The sequence below is a fragment of the Elephantulus edwardii genome, unplaced genomic scaffold, assembly GCF_000299155.1.
Source record: "Elephantulus edwardii isolate Elephantulus edwardi_28Jun2011 unplaced genomic scaffold, EleEdw1.0 scaffold00103, whole genome shotgun sequence".
Classification (NCBI taxonomy): domain Eukaryota; kingdom Metazoa; phylum Chordata; class Mammalia; order Macroscelidea; family Macroscelididae; genus Elephantulus; species Elephantulus edwardii.
Window position 1 is genome coordinate 4,618,719 of NW_006399853.1, and position 24,929 is coordinate 4,643,647.

Genomic DNA, 24,929 nt, shown 5'->3' on the forward strand with positions numbered 1-24,929 from the left:
AATGTAACTCTTCAAGTGGAAATAAAAAATAAAATTTGTCTATTTACTATTCAATACACATAGGATTTCAATTTTCATTATACTGAGAAAAAAAGCTCTTTTGTGTTTGGGAAAATAACGCTTCAAAAAATAATTAGTAGAAAAACCCACCAGTATAACATTTTGTCCTTTCAATGCCAGCAGATTTGGGAACATACTGAGGATGAAGTTAGACATCCACAGGTGAAATGTAAAAGTGTATTTTAAAGTGTCTTTCCTTTCACTGGAAATAATTCTGAAATGAAGTAAACTGACTGGAGGTTGTCACAGCTGCTTTATGTTCAGGGTACTGCTTTCCCTAGCTCCACCTCCCCCCAAAAAACTATTAAAAAAGAAAAATATATTTATAATGTGCAAGACAAATATGGATTGAACAGAAAATGTTTCACATTTTGATCTAGTCTAAAAATTAATAGCTTGATCAGACTAATGAATGGAATGTTCGCATTCTCAACTATTAGCCACAAGGTGCGTCCCAAGGCCTCTGCGAAATGAGGAGACCCGGGGGCCATTCCCACATGCCTTGCGAGAGGCAATGGGGTGGAAGTCACTTTCAAGACAAGTGCATTCCTGATTCACTGATCACACCAGCTCTGAGCATTCTGGGCGAGATGAAGGTCAATGTAGCAGTTTTTGTCCCAAATTTTAACCAGTGATCTAGTTACCTGCCATCGGCCCTATTTCTTACCAGTAAGTAATCACAATGCATTAAAAAGTCACTTGTAATCCTGCAGAATTAGGCATAAGTTGTTGTAAAATAAAAAAACAAACAAACCTGTTTTGTCAAAACTGGCAGTGTAAAGAAGGCAGCACTGGAAGTGTCTGATTCATCTGTAATGCCAAGTACCCACCATAAACTTTTAATGTGGTTAGGCTTTGGGACCCATCGTTTTGAAAACTTAAAAAAGTACATACTTTTCTCACAGGCTCACATAACCTACAATTCTCTTCACTCAGCCGAGCTGAACTTCAGCTTTAGCAAATCTTATACAAGCTATGTCTCTAGGTCTACAGGGTAGCATTAAGAATTCAAACCAAACCAATAGACAAGAGACCACTTAGGTTTAGTGTCACCATAGCAGCCTTTTATAAGTTTACTAACAACTTTAGCCTAATCCCAATAAAGCCTGATAACAGTCATAAGAATTCATTAGGAAGTTTACTGGGGGGTACCATTATACCCATGCCTTTACGAGTCCATATAGAGATATAGTATTTATGTATATATATATAGTTAAGAGTGAATTTGGATTGCCTGAGTAACAGCTGTCTGGCAAACTGGACATGATGGCGTTCTCTTTTCACAGATCTTGTTGGCACATTCCATGCAGAAGAGGTTGTGGCCACATGGAACTAGGGCAGCAATGACTTCATTCTCAAAGCAAATCACACAGTCGTGCTTTCTTCTTGATTCTGGAGGTGAGCTGGAGGTGGAACCACCATTGGAAGAGGAGTAACTATTGGTACCATTAGAAAAAGCAGGGATGTATATTGGAAGGCCGACATGGTTGCCTGTACTAGGTGGGTCGCTCCTAACCCTCCGAGCAAGTGGGTGTTCCATGCTCTCGGGAAACGTAGGAGACAGACGAGGAGTAGATGGCTGGCTTCCTCTGCGCTGAGTCTTCATGTTACCAGAAGGATCACTCCCAAAGCTCGAGAGTGTGTTCACTGGTTCAAATGGAGTCCAGATAGTTTGAGCGGATGTTGGTAAAGAGTCAAAGGCTGGAGAGTCAACAGCAAGATCTTCTGAGCCCACTGACGGAAGCGTATCTCCAAACCAGAAGTTGCCGGTGCTAAATGGGCTCGTTGGACTAAAGTCAGCCAGCCTATTGCTTCCGAAGTAGGAGTCTGTGGAACCACTTCCTAGGGAACTGGAGCTATCATTTCGATAATTGGAGATCATTCTCGCACGGCTTGGAGGAACTGGATTGGAAGAGAGCCACGCCGAGCCGAGAGTGCTACCTTCAAAGCTCACGTCGGTACCATTGTAATGAAAATCATTCTCCTCATTGAGTTCAATATAGTTTCCTGTACGCATGGCAATATGCATTTCTATTTCCTCGCGTGCTCTGTCAACGTTTTCGGGCATCCCTGTCACTTCAAAGACAGGCTCCTTATCTCTGCTTGGAGTCACGATGTACGTGTGGGTCTGCTGCTGGATTCTTTTAATAGTTGCTCCTTTGGGTCCAACCACGAGGCCGACCACGCGATAGGGGACCCTGACTTGAACAGTGGTCTGACCGGGCAGATTGGGGCTACACGACAACCCTCCCAGGGCCGGGCCGTTTTTGTTTCGAGATGCACGAATCATGGAGAAGTGCTCCGCAGCTGAAAGGATTTCTCTTTTCGCCATGGCCACGTCTTCCTTCCGCCCTGTGACGACAAAAATGGGCTCTTCACCACGAACAGGGGTCTTGATGTAAGTGTTTGTCTTGGCCCTCAGCGCTTTAATTTTACAACCTGTTGGAGTGAAAAGAAAGCAGAATCAACACCAACTTCAAAGACAAATCACCAAAGACCCCCCTTTTCAGGCTGTATCTGGTTGTAATTACCCCTTTTTTTCCTTAGTTTCTGAGTTCTTCTTTAAGGTGCCCTGGGGCACAACAATTAAATACACAGCTACAGGTCAGCAGTTCAAGCCACTCCTTGAGAGATAAGACCTGCTGATCTACTCCCGTAAACATTAGGGCCTAAGAAATGCTTTGGGGCGGCCCTTGTCTCCCACACAGGACCACAGCCAACAATTTGTTCTTTACAACTCATGCACAGAGATCCTGAGGCTCATTTTGCAGCTGGTTTTTCATTTGGCTCCCCAAGTTATTCTCTACTGCAAGTATAGCTCAGAAGTTAGGTCCTAGTAAATGAAATAACCCATTGGCCCGTCACACACTAGGCCTGCTCTGCCTGTTTCCTGACTGCAGTCTTTACAGTAGCAGATTGCCAGGCCTTTCTTTCACAGGGTGCAGAAACCACCAACTCTTAGGAGGCGCACACCACCCGCACCTCAAGGACTTTAATAGTCATTGCACATGACTAACATGCAAATAACATGCATATACTATGCAGCATGTTATATATACCTTGAGGGGTTTTAATGTTTTGAACACTTTTACTTTATATAATCTTGCAGCATGTGAGAGCACAGAAAAAGAACATACACATGAACATATTCAGTATCTGAAGCCTCATTTAATCTACACAGTAACCTTAGAATCAAATTATTATCATTCTTTTATTGCTAAGGAACGTAAAGTCCAAAAAAGCTGCACACACTGTCCAAGTGCACAAAGCGGCAGAGTCAAACACAGTTGGATTTAAAATCTATGGTCTTTCTGCTAAGTCTAGAACCTCAATTTTCACACCTATATGACAAAATTACTTGACTTTTACTTCTTTCACCATTTTAATGATATTCTTTCTCCTCTATAAAACTCAACTGATGGCAATAAGCTGAATGCTTGTAGTTAGGTAGTTAAACATATACCACAGGTGAATCCTAAGCATTCAGAGCCAGCTGGATTTATTACCTGCCCCAATATGTTTACCAGTTCTCTAACTATTATGAATCCGACCTAACCGTGACTACATTAAAAGCATAGCTGTTTTTTGTTTTATCCATCCCTCCACGCCCCAGCCCCCACACCCCCTTTTTCCTCTTGCTGGTCTCAAAAAGGGAAGTCACAGAGATGTGCTATGGCTGTCCTGGAAGAAAGCAAATACTTCATGCTGTGAACTGCCTGTGGGGACCTGGAGGCAAGAATGCTGGGTGTTCTATAAGCACTGACAGCTTGAGGGAAAATGGAGGCTTAAAATCCTAAGGAAATGACTTCTGTCAACAAGTGGAGTTTGGATGAGAACTGCAGTTGATAGATTGACTTTACTCTGGTGAGAACCTCAGTCAAGGATCTAATAATACTGTGCCTGGACTTCTGGTCAACAGAAGCTCTGAGACAACAAGCCTGTGTTATAGGCTTTGTATGTGTGGTCAGTTACTAGATAGCAACCCTAGTAGGAACAAGAAGCCAATGACTAGTAATAACAATAGATTTAAGATGGGTATCACAGGCATGGGAGAAGGGTGAAGGGATGGGGATGGAAATCAAATAAGAAGGAGAGAAATAAATGTTAACAAAGACCTTATCTAGGTGAGACGATTATCAAAGTGATTTCCTAGGAAACACGCAAGTAAAAGCCATGCCACCAGAGGGGAAATCTTCAATGTCAGGAACAGCAGTTTAAACTTCAAGAATGAAATATATGCTCTCTACTCGGAGTATTTATTTCAAATATTTTTCTGTGTTGTTGTTTTTTTTTTTAATATGGGAGTGTTCTGATTTTTGACAAGAGTGTAAGACATGAAATCAACTTTTTCCCATTCATTGAATAAATCAACAATACTTGGGTTATAAAGACATCTCAAACCTCAACAAACACAAACATCACAACTGCCCTTTGTGCATATTTTCACTTTGGGAGATCTTCTATAGCTTCCTCACAAAATTCCCTTATATGCTTTTGTTTTAAAGGGGAAGAAAATATCCTCTTTAGAAATAAGAACACATACAACAGTGGAGTGACAGTATATAACTTTATTTTATCATTAAGAAAATGAAAACTTGCCCTGACATTTAAAAGCTTTTTGTTTTTTACCCTAAGTGGTCATATCTGCCTCCTCCTCCTCCTTACTGGTTTATTCTAGTATCTTATAAAATTTGTTAGCCCTTAAATATGCTTTGCTCTTATCTCTTGTCAAATATACCTCTGATTAACCCCAAAATCTCTCCTTATCTCCCTATCTAGCCTATTTAACAAATATAGCTATCGGGAAAACATAAAATTGTACATATGAAAGGCTCTATGAACTCAAGAATAATGTACAAACAGGTAGAGCCGATAATATTACAACTACTACATATTCATCTTTCAAGGTCCAGTTCAGAGGAAACAATCGTTGCTGTTAGGTGCCGTTAAATAAAGTATGACCCATACTGACCCCATGAACAAAAGATCAGAACTCTGTTCTATCCTCTGCCATCCTCACACTTCTTGACATATTAGAGGCCACTGCGGCACTCACCGTGCCAATCCACCAGGTAGAGAGTCTTCCTCTCCCCTTTGCTGACTCTCCCCCCTTCAGAGCATCATGTCCCTCTCAAAGGAACAGCTCCTCCTAACAACATACCTGAAATATATGAGGTGAAGCCTCATTGTCTTTGCCTCAAAAGAGAACTCTGGCTGAACTCTCTCCAAGACATGTTTGTTCTTTCAGCAGTCCATGAATGTTCAGTGCTGTTCTCCAACACCAAAGGTCAAAAGGCAGCAGTTCTTCTGTTATCCTTAGTCACTGTCCAGCTCTCAGATGCATACTAAGTGATCAGAAAGGCCGTGGCCTGAATCAGATGCATCTTAGCCCTCAAACTTAAAGGAGTATTCCTCAGTAATTTGCAAAGTTCCCTAACTACAGGCTTCTCCAGTGCAATACATCTTCTCCTTTCCTGCCTGCTGATACCAGTGGTGTTAATGGTGGATCCAAGGAAGATGAAGTTGTTGACAGTTTCAGTTTATTCTCTATCACAATGTTGCCTACTGGTCCAGTGGTAAGAATCTTTTCCTCATGTACACCCGTGTTTATCACGGCTTTGTTCACAATAGCAAGGAGCTGGAAACAACCTAAGTGTCCATCAACAAACGGATAGAGAAGCTGAGGTATATTCACACAACGGAGTACTATGCTGCATTGAAAAACAAGGAACTCATGCAATATTATTCAAAATGGGTGACCCTGGAGGACATTAATGCTGAGTGAAATATCTCAATCACAAAAGGACAAATACTGCATGGTGCCACTGTTGTAGAATGGGACTGACATCAGGGTTGAGGTAAGACTGAGAAAAACTGGATAAATTATGTACACGGCATTGAAACAGATGAGGGAGAGAACAGTTTAAAGGCGATATATGATAGGGTGTTATGGTTATCACGAGTCCAGAAATAAGGTTGCATAGTGGAGTGTACTCAGGGTGGTGGGGGGTGTTGCGGGGGGATTGTATACCAATGAAAGAATTTTTCTTTTACTTTTCAAAGAGAGGCGCAAACTGGGAGGTAGGAGTGAACAGGGAGTAAAGTGCAACAATGAATGAATGGAAATCCAAAATCTCTGTAAATGTTCATTAAAATAAAAAAAAAAAAAACCAACACAAAAAACCAAACCCAAACTTTTTCTTGACATTGGAATGCAACCATATTGAAGGCTCTATTCTCTAATCTTCTGCAACAAAGGCTTCAAGCCTTTCTCACTTTCAGCAAGCAAGATTGTGTCACCTGCACAATGCAGGTTATTGATGAGTCTCTCCTTCCGATCCTGATGCCACACTCCCCCTTCAAAGAGTCCAGTTTCTTGAATGATTTGCTCAGCATACAGTCTGAAAAGGTGTGGAGAGAGAATACAATCCTGATGCACTTCTTTCTTAATTTTAAACCATGTAGTGTTCCCTTGCTCTGTCTGTACAACAGCTTCCTGGTCCAGGTATAAGTTTCACATGAGCACAATTAAGTGCTCTAGGATTTCTATTCTTCTCAATTTTAGCCATAACTTGTTAACACAGTCAAATGCCTTTGAATTCATTTGGTATTCTCTTTACTTTCAGCCAGGTTTCATCTGAGATCAGCAATGATATGCCTGGTATCACAGCCTCTTCTAAATTCTGCTTGAACTTCTGGTAATTCCCTATCTATGCACTTTTCTCATCATTTTGAATATCTTCAGTAGTCTTTTGCTTGCATATGTTAATAATATTCGATAGTTTCCACATTCTGTAGGATCACCTTTCTTGGGAATAGGAATAAATATGGACCTCTTCCAATCTGTTGATAAGAGAGTGGTCATCCAAGTTTCTTCGCATAGACCAGTGAGCGTATCTGGCTTTTTAAATTAAAATAAGTCCATGGGAACCAAGATATAATCTCGAATCTATTCCACATGGATTTCAAAATCATTTTAACAATAGAAGCACTGAACACCAATGATTGAAGACCAGATGAGTTATGGGATGATATCAAGAGTATCATCCAAGAAGAGAGCAAGACAGAGAAGAAAAAACCAAAATGGGTGTCAGAAGAGACTCGAAAACTTGCAGTAGAGTGCCCAGAAGCCAAAACAAAGGGAAAACATGCCAAAGTAGAAGAGCTGAATAGAAGTATTCCAAGGACAGTTCAAGAACACAAAGTATTATATAATTTGATGGGATACTAACTGACTTGAAGGAAACAATATAAAGTGCAAAAATTAGTTTATCTGCAGGCACGGGTCCTAATGCACTGAAGTTGGACAGTGTAAAGTCATTCAATATTACAATCCTTACAATTTCTCGATCCAGTTCTTCTCATAGAAGTACTTCTTTCTTCTTCCTGAGCTGGGTATTACCATACTGCATACAGCTATCTATACTCAAGGAATGATTATGGTTTTGAAGGTAAATATTGGAAAAGCTGTCCCCAAACTACCACCTTTGTCACCTAGGGGTCATTAAACCTGTCCTTTGTTAAGCAAAGATTATGATTACAACTCTTCTCTCATTAGGTTGTTGCTAGGATTAAGTAATAATAATACTGTTGTATGTGGTATTGATTTCCAACCACAGTGACCCCATGTGACAGGCTGAACTGCCTCACAGGGCTTTCTTGACTGACTCAGGCCAAGATCTTTTCAGTTACTTGCTATGCCTCTCAGAGCTGAACAATAATGAATAAGGATGACAGAGAAGAACTGATGCCTTTGAACTGTCATGCTGGAGATAAGCACTGAATATCCCATGGATTACCAAAAGATCAAAGAACTCCAAGGTTTATCTTGGAGAAGGTGCAGCCAGAGTGTTCCTTGGAGGCAAAGATAGCAAAGCTTCGTCTCTCCCACTTTGAACATACTGTCAGGAGAGGCTATTCCTTGGAAAGGGACATCATGCTTCAAAATGAAGTCAGTGTGAGAAAGGAAGACTCTCCAAAGAGATGGACTGAGAGGCTGACTGCAGCAATGGGCTCAGGTGTCTGAGAGACGATGAGGGCAGCACAGGGTAAGACAAGGTTCAGTTCTGTTGTTCACAAGATCGCTGGGGCTTGGAGTTGTACTTGACAGCACACAGCACCACCACCAGCAATCTTTACGGAAGCAGAGCACCTTTATCTCCCACAGAGATGCAAGTGAGTCCCAACCACCAACCTTCCTGTTAGCAGTCAAGTGCTCAAAAGCTTGCTTCACTAGAAAGCTTTTAAATAATTTATTAAAAATGATTACAATGCCTGGTATTCAGTTAAGTGCTCTGTAAAGGTACCTTGTAAACAAAGCAACCCACTGAAAACTACACTACTCTTTCACACTCCAGGGAAAGAAGTTATTTCAGGAATCACTAAGTCAATATCTGCGACTAGGCTTAAACTCTGAAATAATAGATTGGAAGAGTACTGTCCTGTTTCTTAAGCTCTCTTAGATACATTATTGTTTCATTATCATAACAGAATGCTTCAGGAAGGACAAGAATCATCTTAACTCAACTGCTCAAGATCTCCGTGCTGGATAGCCAGATCCTAAACTGTAGTTGTCTTAATACCCTATTTCTCTCACTGCTCTAGGAGCCTTGGTGGCACAGGGTTAGAGCATTTAGTTGCCAACGGAAAGATCATTTGCTTAAACCCACCAGCTATGCTCAATAAAGATCTAGCAGTCTACCTGGCAAAGAACCACAGCCTTGGAAATCCTTTGGGGAACTGCTACTCTTGTCCCATAGGACTGCTAGGAGTTGGGACGGACTTGACAACTGTAGACCATCACTGCGAAGACAGCTAACATCATGACAAATGGAGAAATGACTGAAACTGCCCACTAGTTTCATCATAGTAAACATTCTTGAAACCAGCAGTCAGGAGATTAGGATACATACAGCGATGGGAAAGTCGGCTGTCAGAGACCTCGTCAAAGTCTTTGTTTGACCTTGTCAAACACATTGCCCTATCCTGTGCCAACCTCACAATCTCTGATATGTTCAAGCTGACTTTCACAGTCACTGGGTCAATTAATTTTGTTGGAAATCTGTCTTTCTCTGACCCTCCACCTTTCCCAGTTGATGTGGGATATTCAGTACTCTTTTCCAACACCGTAATTTAAAGTCACCAATTCTTCTGTCATTCTTATTCACTGTCTACCTTTCACATGCATAAAATAATGGAAAAGATAATGTCTTGGATCAGGTACACCCCAGTCTTTAAATGGCTATCATGGTTCTTTATAAGAACCACTTTACAATGGTTTTACTTCTCCACCCATCGGATAACCTCAGAAGTCAATGCTCTGCTGCTTTCTGGAATGCAAGATTTCTACCACTGTTTTTCCTAACTCCTCACCTCCATACCCCAGTAACAAATTCAGAAGTCTCAAATCAAAACATGAGTTGGCATGCAACAATGAATGAATGAAAACCCAAAATCTCTGTAAATGTTCATTAAAACTAATAAAATTTAATAATAAAAAAAAAAACCCAAAACCATGAGTTGGTTCAGACTTGATAGCAAGAAGTTTTGTTCTTACAATGCAAAATATTAATTCCTACCCTAAAAGTTAAGGAAAGACAAAGGGTAAGGGTAATTGGTAACAGAAACAATAAACAACTCTTTACAGACTAAACAGTGAAAAAGATACAGAAGTAAAATGATGCTGATCATAAAACAGAATGAAGCACTCGACTTGACTTCGAGAACTGCGTTCACCAGAAAATACCATTCACTACCACCCCGCCTCCTTATCTCCAAGGAATTTATTTCTTCTGCTATTCTTCAAGAGCCAGGCAATGATGCCATCTATCTTCAAACACTAAGAACATACACTATCGGCCTTGTATCCTGTGGCCTTGCTAAATTTACCACTAGCTATAACCTTCTGGAGCATATGCCTTGGGATTTTTTAAAAATAACACTGCTACAATGTATATTTTCTTTTCTGATCTGAATTCTTAGTCTCTCATCTAGCTCTATCTTTTTTTTTTTTGAGGGGGCCTTTTTGTACTTGTTGGTATAACATAAAAAACGTACTTGTTTTATGGGGTACATGTCCTTTATAAAGCTGAAGAAGTTTTGTTCTGTTCCCAGTTGCTGGGTTGTCATCATACGTAAATGTATTTTGTCGTATATTTTCTGGCTTCTATTGAAATGACTATGTGATCATGTTTCTTCAGCCTGGTAACATGGTTCATACATTGGTATTTGAACACTGAACTAGCCTTTCATTCCTTACAAAGGAATTACTTTTACATATTGCTAGATTTAATTCACTAATATTCTCTGTTGGGACTTTACGTTTCTAGGCTCATGACAGGAGTCTTGGTGGAGAGGAGTTTTAACCACTGTAGGTGAAACACTGAGCTCTAACCACTAACCAAAAGGTCAGATGGTGAGGAAGGTGCAGGATCCAGGCAAGGTTTTGATCGCTAGCACATAGGGCTGCTATGAGTCAACACAACAAAATGTCAGAGGCTTGAATCTACCAGCTACTGAATAGAAAAAAGACGTGTCAGTCACCTCTCATAAAGGTCACACCCTTGGAAACTTTATGGGCACTTCCACCCTCCCCTCTAGGTTCTCTTCGAGCCAGAGTTTGATTTGATAACAGAGTTCAGACTGATGAACTATTAATCTGGAATTTTTAGATCTGGTTCAACTTATTAATACAAAATTGTTTATATCATTCCCTTATCATTCTTTGATTCCTAAAGTAGGTAACTATTTCCTTTTCCCTTTTATTGGTAATTTGGTGAGAGATTTATTAATTATATGCTTTTTTTCCTTATAGAACCAGCTTTCCTTTTCACTCAGTATTACTGGGTTTTTTTTCTGATTTCATTGATTTTGCACCAATCTTTTGACTGCTTTTCTCCTAATGTGCTCTTTTTCTAGTTTCTTAAGTTTTAAGTTTAAACTACTGATTTGAGACTTTACATTTCCTTCCAACACTGTGTTAGCTGTAGATCACCAAGTTTGAGAAGCTGTATTTTTATTCGATTAAAAATATTTTCCAATTCCCCTTAAGAATTTTTTTGACGGGTGGGATTTATGCTGACAGTGAAGCATGCTGATAAATATTTAAGTTGTTGTTGTTAGGAGCCTTTGAGCAGATGATGACTTGTAGACCCATATGAACAGATCTGAACCTTGCCTTATCCTGTGCCATCCTCCTGGTTGCTGCAGAAGATCAAATACTACAACCTTCAATATGGATTACATCCCAACAGCAGGTGTACAAATATCCTCAATCTTTGGAGCACAATGACTCCAATAAGCACTGTGAGAGAAGACTGAAGGTGTCAACAATTTTACCCAGGGTAACAAATCAAGAGATGTGCTGCATTGGGGAACTGCTATCAGGGACTTCCTCCAAAGTACTGATGAGCAAAGATGTCAGTTTGAAGACTAAAGTGTGCCCGATTCAGGCTATGGTCTTTTCAATCACTTACTATGAATCTGAGACCTGGACAATAAGGAAGACAAAAGAAAAACTGATGCCTTTGCATTGTGCTGGAGCGAGCTCCAAAGGGCCCAAGAGCAAGGATGTCGCAGTCGAGACTAAGGTGCACCTGAGCCAAGCCATGGAGAAGAGTACTGAATATCTCATGAACTGCTGGAAGAATAAACAAATCTGTCTTGCAGAAAGTACAATCAAGGCTCTCCTTAGAGACAACAGAGACAATACATCTTAAATCAGTACTCTGAATCCTTCAGCTTTACTTTTGGTTTTACATCGTTGTTTCGGATGGTGTGTTCTTTGGCTTTTTCATATAAAATCTATAATCAGTTTGCTTATACCCAAAAGTTATCCCCCTCAGACTCTGATTGTGTTAAATCTATAGACACTTTTGGAAAACTGACCGAGTAACTATATTAAGCCCATTTCTTTAGGTTTCTTTTGATTTGTTTTCAGACTTTTACCAATTTCAGTATATAGCCTGCTCCTGTATGTAGTTTTCTCAATGATGGAAGAAAAAGGGTTCCCTGTTACCCATCAGAATTAAGGATGTATCATCTTTCCCCACCTCCTTTCGGAGATAAAGGCCCTATTAAAAAAAAACAAACAACAAAACAATACCACCCCCCCCCATCAACCTATAGTACAGAAATTTGCTTAACTTGGGTTACCTAAGTATTTATCAAATTAATCTGATTACAGCCCTTTTCTAACATCTGCTGAGTGTGAACGCATGAAAAGGAATGCTCCTGCTAAGTCACACTGTTCACATTAAAATTTGTGGGTACTGTTCTTAACTGATCAAGAAGAAAAGGACTTGAAGTTCTAAATTTTTAGAAACTATAGTGAAAACATTCTGGCCAAAAGCACGCTCCAAAAGTACTGCACCTGAACTAAGGCACTGTAAATGTCAAGTCACACAGTAAAAGGAAAGGTAAAACGGGGACTAAAAGTCAAATCTGTTGAATACTGACATTAGATGAAAAAACGGAAACCTTAAAAATATTAGTAAGTATATATCTCAACTGGGCTAACGATAGTACAACTACAAGACAGAATGAAGGCATTTTTTTTAAATCACAGGAAACATTTTTATTATATCCAAGGTTGTTGTTCTTCAATCAAGAGTTATGAGAATGAAAGTTTTGTTTTATTAAAACTTGTTTTAATAGAAATTTACAGGCTTTTAGAAGTATGAAAACTGAACATTTGCACGCAGGCCAACCTGGTCAATTTTCAATCAATTTTAAGACATACTATAAAGGTTCATAAATCTGGATCCTTTAGTTAATGGTGTATAGATCCTCTAAAAAAATGTGCTCTGGAACTTGCTCACAAGCGAGCATCAGAGGTGAGCCTGGCGGGTCAGGAATCCTGACCACGGACGTGCAGCTCGCCATCTTCGCCAACATGCTGGGTGTGTCGCTCTTTCTGCTTGTCGTTCTTTACCACTACGTGGCCGTCAACAATCCCAAGAAGCAAGAATGAGAGTGGCGCTTTCCCCCGTCCTAGGGTTCCAGGACATAGTCTGAGGCAAGATGGAGGGTGTGAGGGGCCTTCACACTTCACTTCATCCCTTTTGTCCATCACAACATACAAAGCAACTACATCTGGATTTTTCCAAACAACTTTTATTTCCTCAAAGTCTTCCTTAACCCTATGGAACAAGAAGCTGCCACCGAATAGGGCCCAGTATAGGGGCTGATTTCTTTTCTACTCCCCCAATATAAAAATATAGCTATATAATTAAAAAAAAATTTGCTGAAATAGTAATTTTTTTGTTTCAACCAATATTTTCTTAGAAAACAAATTTAAAAATAATAAAATTTACCTTGTTATGTGCCTTCCAGTCACTTACGACTCATAACAACACGACCTTATGTACAACAGCCTTGTACCCTGCCTGCTCTCTCCTGTGCCAATCTTAATTGTCTCTGACATACCTATCCCCATTACCTCAGTCACTGAATCAATCCATCTCTTTACCTCACATAAACTCTTTCATGTCTATATTTTCAATTGTATAACGGCACAAGCAGTACAATGGAATTTTGTACCAATGCCATTCTTTAAAGCTTTATCCTCTTAACTGGGGGGAGGAGGAGTTAGGAAAATAGCTTGATAGTTTGTACAGGCCCAATGTTGTTGTTAGGTATTCTCAAGTCCAGTATGACCCACAGCAACTATATGAACAACAGATCTGAACCCTGTCCTATCCTGTGCCGTCCTCACACTTTCTGACACATTAGAGGCCACTGCGGCAGTCACTGTGTCAATTCACCTGAGGGGTCTTCTCCTTCATCAACTCTCTTCCTTTCGGAGCATTAAGTCCCTCTCTAAGAGGAAAAGCTCCTCCTAGCAATATGTCCAAATTATATGAGGCAAAGCCTCACTATCTTTGCCTCTGAAGAGCACTATGGACTGCACCCTCTCCAAGACATACTTGTTTGTTCTTTGGCAGTCCATGAGATGCTCAGCACTCTTCTCTAACACCACAGTTCAAATGCATAAATTCTTCCATCATCCTTAATCACTCAGCTCTCAGATGAATAGGATGTGATTGGAAAGATCACAGGCCCATAGGTTATCTGATCTGTCTGAGATTGCAGCCAAGTGGTGAAACCAGACTCTTAATGTAAATTTTCTAATGCCAAGTTCAATGTCATTTACTGCAGTATGCTGATACTGATAAAAAGGCAGGAGAATATTAAGTTGGGAGCAAGAGGTGAGTATGAGTGAAAAAGATGCAATAAAAAGATCAGCTAAAAAAAAAAAGGTCAGCTCAAAATGCAAATGTTTTTACACTAGTACTTTCTTCCTAGTTGTTTGGAATCACTCCCATCCATTCCGCCTCCTCCCCCATGCTCTAGATTATCTTTATGTTTACCTTGATCTATATCTGCAGTTCTCATTAATTTTTATTTTAAGCCTAGTCTTATTAGTTCATGCTATGCCTTTACTTCTGGGTCAAATCAGGCACTCCTGCATGTAATTCATCACAGTTCCTTACTTATGAGATGAAGGCAAAGCATGTAGATTTATACCTAGATCTCAGAAACAGGCAGGCGCGGGGGCTTCATAATTACACAGAGTAACTTAATATTTCCAAAATCAGTTATGGACTTTGTTGTTATGTGCCACTGAGTCCCCTAATGCCCCTAATGTACAAGAGCTCTGAACTCTGCTCTACCCTGAGCCAGTCTCACCGTCTTCAACACACCTATCCCCATTATCCCAGTTACTGTGTCAATCCATCTCATCCGAGGTCTTCCCCTCCTTCACTGGACTGGAATTATTTACACAGCATTAGGTTATGGCTACACTAGATTTAGTATACTTGGGTTTGATAATTCCAATATTAGAAAACTGTTTCAATGGTTTAGCTAGTATCAGGCTTAATCTCTGTACCTAATAGTGTGTAGTTGGAGAAGGAAAAGGAAATGAAAAAGTAAACCCATAATGTATGACATACAAATCTAAGATACAGTTTATTAACAAAGACAAGAAGACTTTAGAATCACATGAAGATCAAGAGATCATAATTAACTGCTTCCTATAGCAGCAAAAACAGTAAATTACAACTTCTACATGACAGGATTTATATTTTTTAAAATTATTATTAATGTTAATGAAAATTTACAGAGACTTTGGATTTCCATTCATTCATTGTTGCACTTTTCTCCCCGCCCCCCCCCAGTACACTCTTCTCTTTGAAAAGAAAAATTCTTTCATTGTTTTACAATCCCTCCCCGAGGTCCACTCCACCATGTAGCCTTCACTCTAGACTCCTGTCATTACAATAATACCTAATCACATATCCCTTTTAAACAGTTTTCTCCCTCATCTGTTTCAATGAAGTATACATTGTTTATCCCATCCTTTTCAGTCCCCCCCTAACCCCGATGTCAGTCTTGTTTTACAACAGTGGCAATATGCAGCATTTGTCCTTTTGTGACTGAGATATCTCTCTCAGCATAATGCCCCTCCAGGGTCACTACAGGATTTACGTTTTTTTAAAAAATTCTTTTTAATTGTGATTTTAATACAGAAAGGTTGGGTTGCATTAATTGTTGTCAATTTTCCTCCCTCCCTTAGTCCTAGCTCCAGTGCACTTGTTCCAGATTGCTGTCATATATATGTATATATAAATTTAAAAAATATGCCTAATCATACATTCCTTTCAGACAGTTCTTCCCCTCATCTGTTCTCAATTCTCTTCCCAGCACCCCATGCCAGTCCTATTTTGTAACAGGGGTGCTATGCAGTATTTGTCCTTTTATGACTGAAATGTTTCACTAAGTCTAATGTCTTCCAAGTTGACCCATGCAGTGTAGCATTTTACGAGTTCTTTGTCAATGGTAATATTCCATTGTGTTAATGTACCAATTTTTTTAATTTTAATTTTTTTCTTTATTATTATTTTGTGTGCATGTACCGTCAAATCAGATCTGACTGGTACAGGAGGATATTGCGCCTCCTTCTCCGGCAGAGCATCTGGTGGATTCGAACTGTGTTCCTCTGGGATTGCAGTGCAGCTTCTTGCCACTAGGCCACCAGAGCTCCCCCTAGTTTTTTTAATTACTTTTTTGTGTGTACCGTCAGGGCAACACTGCATGGTTCAAAACTGGAAGGGTGTACGCCAGGCATGTGTCCTATCTCCATACCTTTTCAACCTATATGCAGAACAGATCATCCGAGAGGCTGGGCTCTATGAGGAGAAGCGTGGCATCAGGATCGGTGGAAGATCTATCAACAATCTGTGTCATGCAGATGACACAACCCTGCTCGCTGAAACTGAGGAGGACCTCATGCACTTACTGCAGAGGGTCAAGGACTGCAGCCTTCAATATGGACTGAGGCTCAATGTTAAGAAGACGAAAATTCTCACCACTGGATCAATCAGTAGCATCAGGATGGATGGCGAAGAGATTGAGATTGTTCACAGCTTCAGTTTGCTCGGTTCCACGGTCAACACTCTTGGCACCAGCAGCCAGGAAATCAAAAAACGTATTGAGATAGGACAGTCTGCTGTTAGGGACCTCTCTAAAGTACTCAAGAGCATCGGTGTCTCTCTGGAGACTAAGGTCCACCTGATACAGGCCATGGTTTTTGTAATCACTTGTTATGCATCAGCGAGTTGGACAATGACTAGGGAGGATAGAAGGAGAATTGACGCCTTTGAGCTGTGGTGCTGGAGAAGAGTATTGAATGTACGTACCATGGACTGCCAAGAAAACAAACAGATTCATCCTAGAGAGGGTTAAACCAGGCTGCTCCTTGGCGGCAAGGATTCTGGGGCTTCGCTTGACATACTTTGGACATGTTGTAAGGAGAGACAGGTCTTTAGAGAGGGACATCATGCTGGGTAGAGTAGAGGGACAGCGCAGGAGGGGAAGACCCTCTATGAGGTGGATTGATTCAGTGACTGGGGTAATCGAGATGGGAGTGTCAGAGACAATGAAATTGGCACAGGACAGAGCACGGTTTAGGGCTGTTGTACATTCGGTCGCTATGAGTCGCAAACGACTCGACAGCACATAACAACAACAACAACCGTCAAACTGGAGTTGACTGGTACAGGAGGAGATTGTCCCTTCTTCTCCAGCAGAGGATCTGATGGACATGAACTGCTCACCTCTGGGACTGCAGTGTAGCTTCTTGCCACTAGGCCACCAGAGCTCGCCTAACATGCCACAGTTTCTCTGTCCATTTGTTTGATGATGGGCACTTGGGCTGCTTCCATGTCTATGCTACTGTAAATAAAATAAACATGGATGTGCATTCAAGTTGCAGCTCTGGTTTCTTTAGGGAGGGGATTTACTGATTTAATCATTCATTGGTCCTGTAACAAACAGATGGACTATGAAACAATACTGTGGGAGTTATCAGGGCTCTCCTGTACACATTGTTGGCAAGCACTTCCTCACCCACCTGAGGTAGCCAGAGGGCTTGCTTAGATGGCTGCAATACACAGAGTCATGTCTCACTTAATGGCTACATATATTCTGTGAGCTAGGACACATGATTTGAACTTTATGGGCCTACTAACTTATGTGAAATCAGACACTGTGTGAATGAATGGATGTTATCGAGCACAAGTGTGTTCCTTCCATGTACTGTAATTACTTTCAACACCTCAGCATGGTCTCTCATCCTTCATGCACAGGAGAAAGCTAGCTGAGATGGTGGCTGCTCCTTTGGCCTGGGCTCCTGATTAAAATAAGCTGTGCTTTGGGTTAACACTGAAATTTTAGTGGTTTTGCTGTTGTTACTGCATCAAGAATTAAGCTTATAGCGACTAATAAGACTATGAAACTGTTATCTAAGACACATTCATGTATCAACTAGTTCCAGTTCTACTAACATTACTAAAAGGGTAACTAGATTGAACAGAGTGGTTCCACATTAATTTCACAAAGTTGACAACGTACTTCTCATTTTACAGTTTCTTGTAGCTTAGTAGTAAGGAGCTGGTGCCCAGTTCAAGCCATCAGCAGCTCCTCAGGTGAAGTAAATCTCCTGTGAGACTTCATACCTCTGAAAACCGCTGGAGGGTCAATTATGAGTTGGCTCCAACACAAGGGAACACAACAAGAAATACGTCAACTTATTTTTATTATTTGTAGTCTTTAGAGGTATTATAGACATAACTGCACTTGGCTGCTCTAAGAAGAATGAGAAGCCTAGGGAGTTCAAGGAGCTTGTGTAAAGTCACAAAGTGGCTAAGAGCAAGTAGAATTCAGGAACTTCTATTTCTGTTTGTTGGCTCTTTTCAATGTACCACAGTGAAACAGTCTGTTAAAGACAATGCAACTTTTCCCTGAAACTCAAGTAGTATAGAATACCTAGAATTCCCAACTCAAAACATATTGCCGCTTTATTTTCTAGGCAGAAATTCTAATAAAGTAACAATTCTCAAATACCACCTGGATCATCTTTCCAAGCTGATTATAAACAAGGGTAGGAAAGAATCTTGAAATACCAATGCATTTGTTTCTCACTTCCCCCAGAAAGAAACAGAATAGTCCATTAGCAGAATAAGGAAGGAAGAAAAAGACAGAGGCTATCTCCACGATTTACAAAACTAGTAGCTGTATTAATCTGGAAAAGTCACAGTATTTTAATTTTAAAGTTTGTGTACATATACGCACAAATTAGCTTTCTGAGCCACAGTTGATAGGGAACTTTTAGCCAAATACATTGAAACTATATCAGAATGCTAACTGGGCCTTATGAGGAGTAGCACCAACCTTTTAGAACCTCAATAGTGTTAGATTTTGCTATGTACATCCAAAATATTAACCCCCCCCCACAAGTTGAATAGGGAGCCCTGGGAGAAAGATGGGCACTCTTCCTCTTATTACAATTTACAGATCAGAAACCCCAAGATTGTCACTGGGCGTGGGAATCAGCTCCCCAGTAGTGAGCTTTAGTTTATATGCAGTGTCCAAACAGAAGAAAGAACTTTATCTTTTATGTCAAACAGATCTAAACTCAAGTTACCTGTCAAGTATTTAAATCTGTTACATGAGGCAACCACTTAGCAGGGTTAAATGACACTAGGACAGTAACTATTACAGTACATGGCAGAGAAAGCCAACAATTTCCTTACACACACACTCGCACGCGCGCATAGTCGGCAACAGCTTACAACAGCACAGTCCCTGCACCAACACCCCCCCCCCCAAACATGTGCATACACTGCATTTCAGCTGTTTTAGAGCTTGAAGGGCAGCCCCACTTTCAGAAACTGGGAAAACCTGTCCCAAGGAGACTTTTTAAGGCAGACTGGAATATATAAAGCACTAACTGAAGGGGGGAAAAGTGACACTATATACTACCACATAGTAGTAGGATCAGAGGACATAATAGAGCTCAATAAAAGCAAAAACACAGCCAAAGTATGGTGCATGGCGGACAATTCACTGGAGTGTAGGGGAAAATGGAAAACATTCCTATTTTTATCTCATTGCTTTAAAATTTTCACGTTTTATAATGTGTATATAATTATATAATGTGTATAATATCCTGGTACATTTATGAGGCCAGAGAGTACACATACCACCAATCAAAGCAACTAATGACAATATTTAAAGATGCTCATTCACTTTAACCAATAACAAAATCTTCAGTTATTTAGTAGTCTTATAACAACTGAATTGATGACATTCAATATTTATTTAAAACGTAGTTAAGAACAATTACAGTGTTCTACATTAACTTATTTTTAAAATTAACTGGCTACCAATGGAACAAATTGGGACAAAATCCACTGACTTAAACCTCATGTTAACCACAGATGATTATGTCTTGCAGGCATACATTTTTAAGTCTCCACTTCCTAACTTTATATAACATTATTGGTTCCAAATGATATGCAAACTTAAAAAAGCAATTATCAATGTAACATCTACACATGACCATTAGGGAGAGTAAATACGAGGTCAAATACACCATAAAGTTTCATCACCATCAAAAGTATTGTTTCTTTTTCTTGGTAGAAGACAGTGGAAGCACAGGCCATTTATGAGCTGTTAGTCTATATGACTCAGAATTCCATTTGTCCTCCTCTTTGCTTCAGAGCTGAAGTCATAAATATCTCCATCTGTGACATAATTATTTCCAGAACCAATTAAGAGATGTCAAATATAAAATTATGACTTCAGGTAAGGAATAAAATAACAAGAGTGGATAATAATTCTTAGAGATAAACCTGTAGTTTACTGAAACCAAGCAAGTAAATGAAATGATTTGCCCTATTCTACACACTTAGGGGGGAAAAAATAGGTCCTCTCCCATGAGAAATGATCACACTGTTGTTAAGAGGATGCAACACACATTAGAAGTCTTCTAGCTATCCTCAGAAGTGAGGCAATAAAAGCCTTTGCAGTTTTTATTACTGGGCTGCTGGGGCATGGGGGTGGCAAAGGGGTCAATGATCCACTACTTGAATAGTTCCAAACAAGAAAAAGGGCAAGACTTGCTGCTTTTAAGATAAGATAGAGTGAGATGACATACTTTTAGCAATCCTGTCAACTCTGGGAAATGATTAAGTGCAAGAGGAATTGTCAGCAGTTTGTCTCCATGTCTAAAGACATAAATATGTCCACATTTTCTTAACTAATGTAAGCACAATTCTATAAAAACAAACCAAAAAGCACACTAAGGCTTAATCCATTTTGCTATTTATTATTTGAAAGCCGGTACAAAACAGAAACCTAGAATTATGTTCTTCAAATGAGAAACACTGAGTGACCAAAGTTTACATGAAATGCAATCGTTTATTTGTCCCTTATTATAACTAGCATGCACAGGTTCTCTTCCTTTTTATCCTACACCTGTCACTCTAAGCACACGGAGGAAACTGAGGAACAGTGCCAGGGAGAACCCACACCCACAGGCTTTCACAGACTGGCCTGAATACTGACCCCTTTTCACCACTTCCTTTTACAGATCTGAGGTATGAACAAAACTGCTAGCCCAGTTCACTCGGGGGACTATCCCTCCACACCCTTCCTTTCACGGTTCCCCATCTCTTACCTACTCCAAGGCTCCCGAGCTAATGTGTTCACTTTGATCTCTACGTGGTCAGGGCCATTTATGAGGTTTATCCATTTATGAGCCCTTCTCTCACTTATTAGACTGTTAGTTTGTTAAAAGCAGGAAGTTTGAATCAACCTCCCGTTCTCAACCATCAAGAACTCAAATACTTTGCAAAATACATGTCTGACACAGTTGGTTATCTGTTGATGGTCTCAAAAGGAATGGCCAACTCATCCTTGCAATGCAGACTGAGGTGCTGTCACCTTCCCCTGCGTGGGTGGCACCGTGACTCTCCATAGGTGTGAGTCCATTCCAACTCATGGGGACCCCCCACCCCTGTGTGCGGAGCCGAACTGCACCCCAGGGTTTATGAGGCAGTGACCTTCAGGGTGGGTCTGAAACCTTTCAGCTAACCTTTTAGCCAGTAGTTGGGGGCTTAACCCTTTGTCTCTGGGACCCTTTATGCTAAATGTGGCGCGCAAAACGAAACACACACGGAGCAGAGTTGACTTCTCCAACTGAAAGGGGTAAATCATCTTTTCTCTCAAATGGCACCATCTTTGGGCAACGCCTTTAAGCGCCAAATCACCAACCGGTCTGAAACTCTTTCCTTTACCCGGATATTATTAAAAATCCTAGAGTTAAGAGCGGAGCCCAGGCTGATATCTGAAACCAGCACTTCGACAGCTCTCTGATTTATGTGTACTTCTGACCACTTGGGAAAGATGAGATCATTTAAGCAGCAGCAGCAGCAGCAGCAGCAGCAGCATCTCATTCTTTTGACCCCCACAATGCTCTCCATCTAACAGAGAAGCTGCAGAAGCATCGACCTCGTCGTGTGCCCCGCTGTTCCGCGGCGGCGGGAGGGGATACCCCAGCTCTTTCATGGGGGTGGGGTGGGGGGCATTTCCCATCACAGGACCTTCCCTAAAAATGTCAGCGGCAGAGGCCCCCTCCCCCCACCTCCACAAAGCTACCCCAGGCATCGCAGACATCGGTCCTTTGTCTGCACGAGGTGGGAGGAGTCTGTCTGCAGAGCGGGTGTGCTGGCGAGGCGAGCCCAACGCACTCACCCCTGGAAACGCACAAAGTTTCTCAACTCCACTGCCTGTCCGTCCAGTGGCCCCCGCCGGGCACCCCGGTGTTCCCCGGGCGCTGTCCGAGCGCCGCAGGGGACACAAGGCCAGCGAGGGAGGCTGCAGCTGCCCAGCCAAGTCTCGGGACAGCTGGGGGTCACCTCCACCCCTGTGTGCGCAGCCTTCACCCCTTCCCGGCACGGGGTGGGGGGCCGAGCGCCCCTCCACCACCCCCCCCAGCTTTTTACAAACCAGCCACCAACTTGCCACCTGGAAGCTCAGCGCTCACCGCACAAGTGCTGCGACCCGACCTTTTACCACGTCGCTGAGCTTTTTTTATATTTTTTTGGGGGGTGGAGTGGACACGCCATCCCCGGGTTCCACGAGTACGGGCCCGAGCCCAGAGCCCCGTCGGATGGGGTGGCTCCAGCCCCCGGACACCCCTGACAATGCAAACCGAGTGGACGGCAGGGGCTCCGCAAGGTGACCCATCCGCGCGCCTCGGCGCCTCCCCGATCCCCGGGCGGCGGACTCTGGGGGTCACTCGCCGGCTCCCCACCCACGCCCCGGACCCAGCCCCGTCGGGCTCCCCTCCCCGCACTCACCCTGGCGCCCCACGATCTCGGCGACGTGCTCGGAGCTGGGCACCGGGACGCACTCGGTGGTGTTGACGCTCTTCCTCCGGAGCAGGGCCGCCTGCCCCCCGTTGAGCGCGGCCGCCGCCGCCCCGCAGCCGCCGGGCCCGTAGGCGTGGGACAGCATCGCCGCCATCATGCCCTGGGCATCGTCCGCTCCGTAGAGCACCCCCGCCGCCGCGGCCGCCTCCCGGGCATCAGGAGAAGCCGGCGGCGGGCAGCAGCACCGAGCCCAGGGACCCACCCGGGGTCGGCGGGGTCTGGGAGGTGGCGGAAATTTAATTTTTTTTTTTTTTTTTAAAAGACCTATTTGGTTTTTGCTGAGTTTTTTTGTTTTTGTGTTCGGTTTGGTTTGGGGTTTTTTAGCAGTCCATAGTGTATGTTCAGTACTCTGACTGTGGAGCAGCAGTGAGCAATCTGTGAGTTGTTCTGGTTTTACCTCAGTACTCACTACTCCTGAATAGCTAACACTGTTTCATTCATTTAAGATCTTTCTGATTCAACTGATTTCTGTTCACCTGGAGCAGCAATAGAGGAGAGTGGCTTCTTGAACTACCTGCTAGTCCATAAGGCTAAAATTGGACAGAGCGCAGACATCATTATTGAATGTTTTGATTGACGATTCTATAGAAGAATCTTATCAAAGTGGGGAGAATGTGGAACAGGATCTCACATGCTTGTTGAATGACTTTTTAAAGTTAATGAGTTTGAATAATCCCCGGAAGGAATTGCATTTAGATAATCTTTAAACTTATAACAAAACTGCCCACCAAAGTTATTTATAAACTAAATAATGTTGGTGTTGTTAGGTACCATCAAGTTAGCTCCCACTCATATTATTGCTGGTAGGTGCTTTCCAGTCTACTATTGCTCATAACAACCCTATGAACAGATGTGAACTCCGTCCTGTACCATCCTCATCATCGCTAACATACTTGAGTCCATTGCTGTAGTCACTGCATCAATCCATCAACTCATTGGTCATCTTCCTCTCTTTCGTTGACACTTCACCTTTCCAAATATGATGTCCCTTTCCTAGAAACAGTCCTTCCTGACCACATGCCCAAAGTGTATGAGATGAAGCTTTGCCATCCTTGTCTCCAAGGATCACCTGGCTGCACCTTCTAAAGACATAGAAATTCATAAGCAACTAAGTACTCCTCTACAACACTGCAAACTCAAAGGCATCGATTCTTCCTCTGTCATCCTCAGTGATTGTCCAGAACTCAAATGCATAGCAAATTACTAGAAAGACCATGGCTTGAATCCAATGCACTGTAGTCTTCAAACCTATAACATTGTTCCTCAGTACTTTGGAGAAGTCCTTAACAGCCGACTTTGCCAAGACATCACATATTTTGATTTCTTGACTGCTGGTGCCAAGGGTGTTGATTGTGGACCCAAGCAAGATTAAATCGTTAACAATCGCAGTCTTTTTAACTATCATGTTTCCTGTCGGCCCAGTGGTGAGGACTTTTGTCTTCTTGATGTTGAGATGTAATCCATATTGAAAGCTATTGTCCTTGATCAAGTGTTTCAAATCCTCTTACCTTTCAGCAAGATCGTGTCATCTGCAGTGGTTGTTGATGAGTCTTCATCTAATCCTGATAGTGCATTTTTCTCTATAGAACCCAGCTTTGTTGATGATTTGTGCAGAATACAGATTGAATAGATATGGAGAAAGGATACAACCCTGACACACATCTTTCTTGATTTTAGGCCATGCAGTGTTCCCTTGCTCTGTTTGCACAACAGCTTATTGGTCTAGGTATAGCTTCATATGAACCTTATTAGATATTCTGAGATTTCATTCTTCTTAAAGTGAAGCATAGTTTGTTATGATCCACACAGTCAAATGCTCTTGCATAGTCAATAAAACACAAATAGACATTCTTCTGATAGTCTCTTCTTTCAGCCAGGAGCCATCTAACATCAGCAATGATATCCCTCATGCCATGGCCTCTTCTAAACCCAGCTTGAACTTCTGGCAGTTCACTGTCAGTGTATTAGTCTAGCTGTTTTTTTAATGATCTTTAGCAATATTTTGCATAATGTGATATTAATGATATTGGTTTATAAGTTCCATATTCTGTCGACTCACCTTTCTTGGGAATGGGAACAAATCTAGCTCTC

General features: G+C 41.7%; 2 protein-coding genes across 2 annotated transcripts; one reads left to right on the top strand and one right to left on the bottom strand.

Moving 5' to 3' along the window:
* Window positions 1–1,273: 1,273 nt before the first annotated feature.
* On the bottom strand, window positions 1,274–23,064 carry MEX3C (mex-3 RNA binding family member C). The gene is made up of 2 exons (XM_006891716.1): window positions 22,767–23,064; window positions 1,274–2,499 (listed from the first exon to the last, which is right to left on the bottom strand). Exons 1-2 carry the CDS (start codon window positions 22,933–22,935, stop codon window positions 1,274–1,276), a joined length of 1,395 nt encoding a protein of 464 aa, XP_006891778.1. The 5' UTR covers window positions 22,936–23,064.
* On the top strand, window positions 8,093–13,030 carry LOC102856206 (dolichyl-diphosphooligosaccharide--protein glycosyltransferase subunit 4-like). The gene is made up of 2 exons (XM_006891750.1): window positions 8,093–8,108; window positions 12,882–13,030. Exons 1-2 carry the CDS (start codon window positions 8,093–8,095, stop codon window positions 13,028–13,030), a joined length of 165 nt encoding a protein of 54 aa, XP_006891812.1.
* Window positions 23,065–24,929: the final 1,865 nt, after the last annotated feature.

Bases quoted from the DNA above. Each gene is read 5' to 3' on its own strand.
- MEX3C (XM_006891716.1), bottom strand. From the start codon at position 22,935: ATGATGGCGGCGATGCTGTCCCACGCCTACGGGCCCGGCGGCTGCGGG. The intron at 2,500-22,766 runs GTGAGTGCGGGG...TCACTCCAACAG, and splicing joins CGAGATCGTGGGGCGCCAGG to GTTGTAAAATTAAAGCGCTG.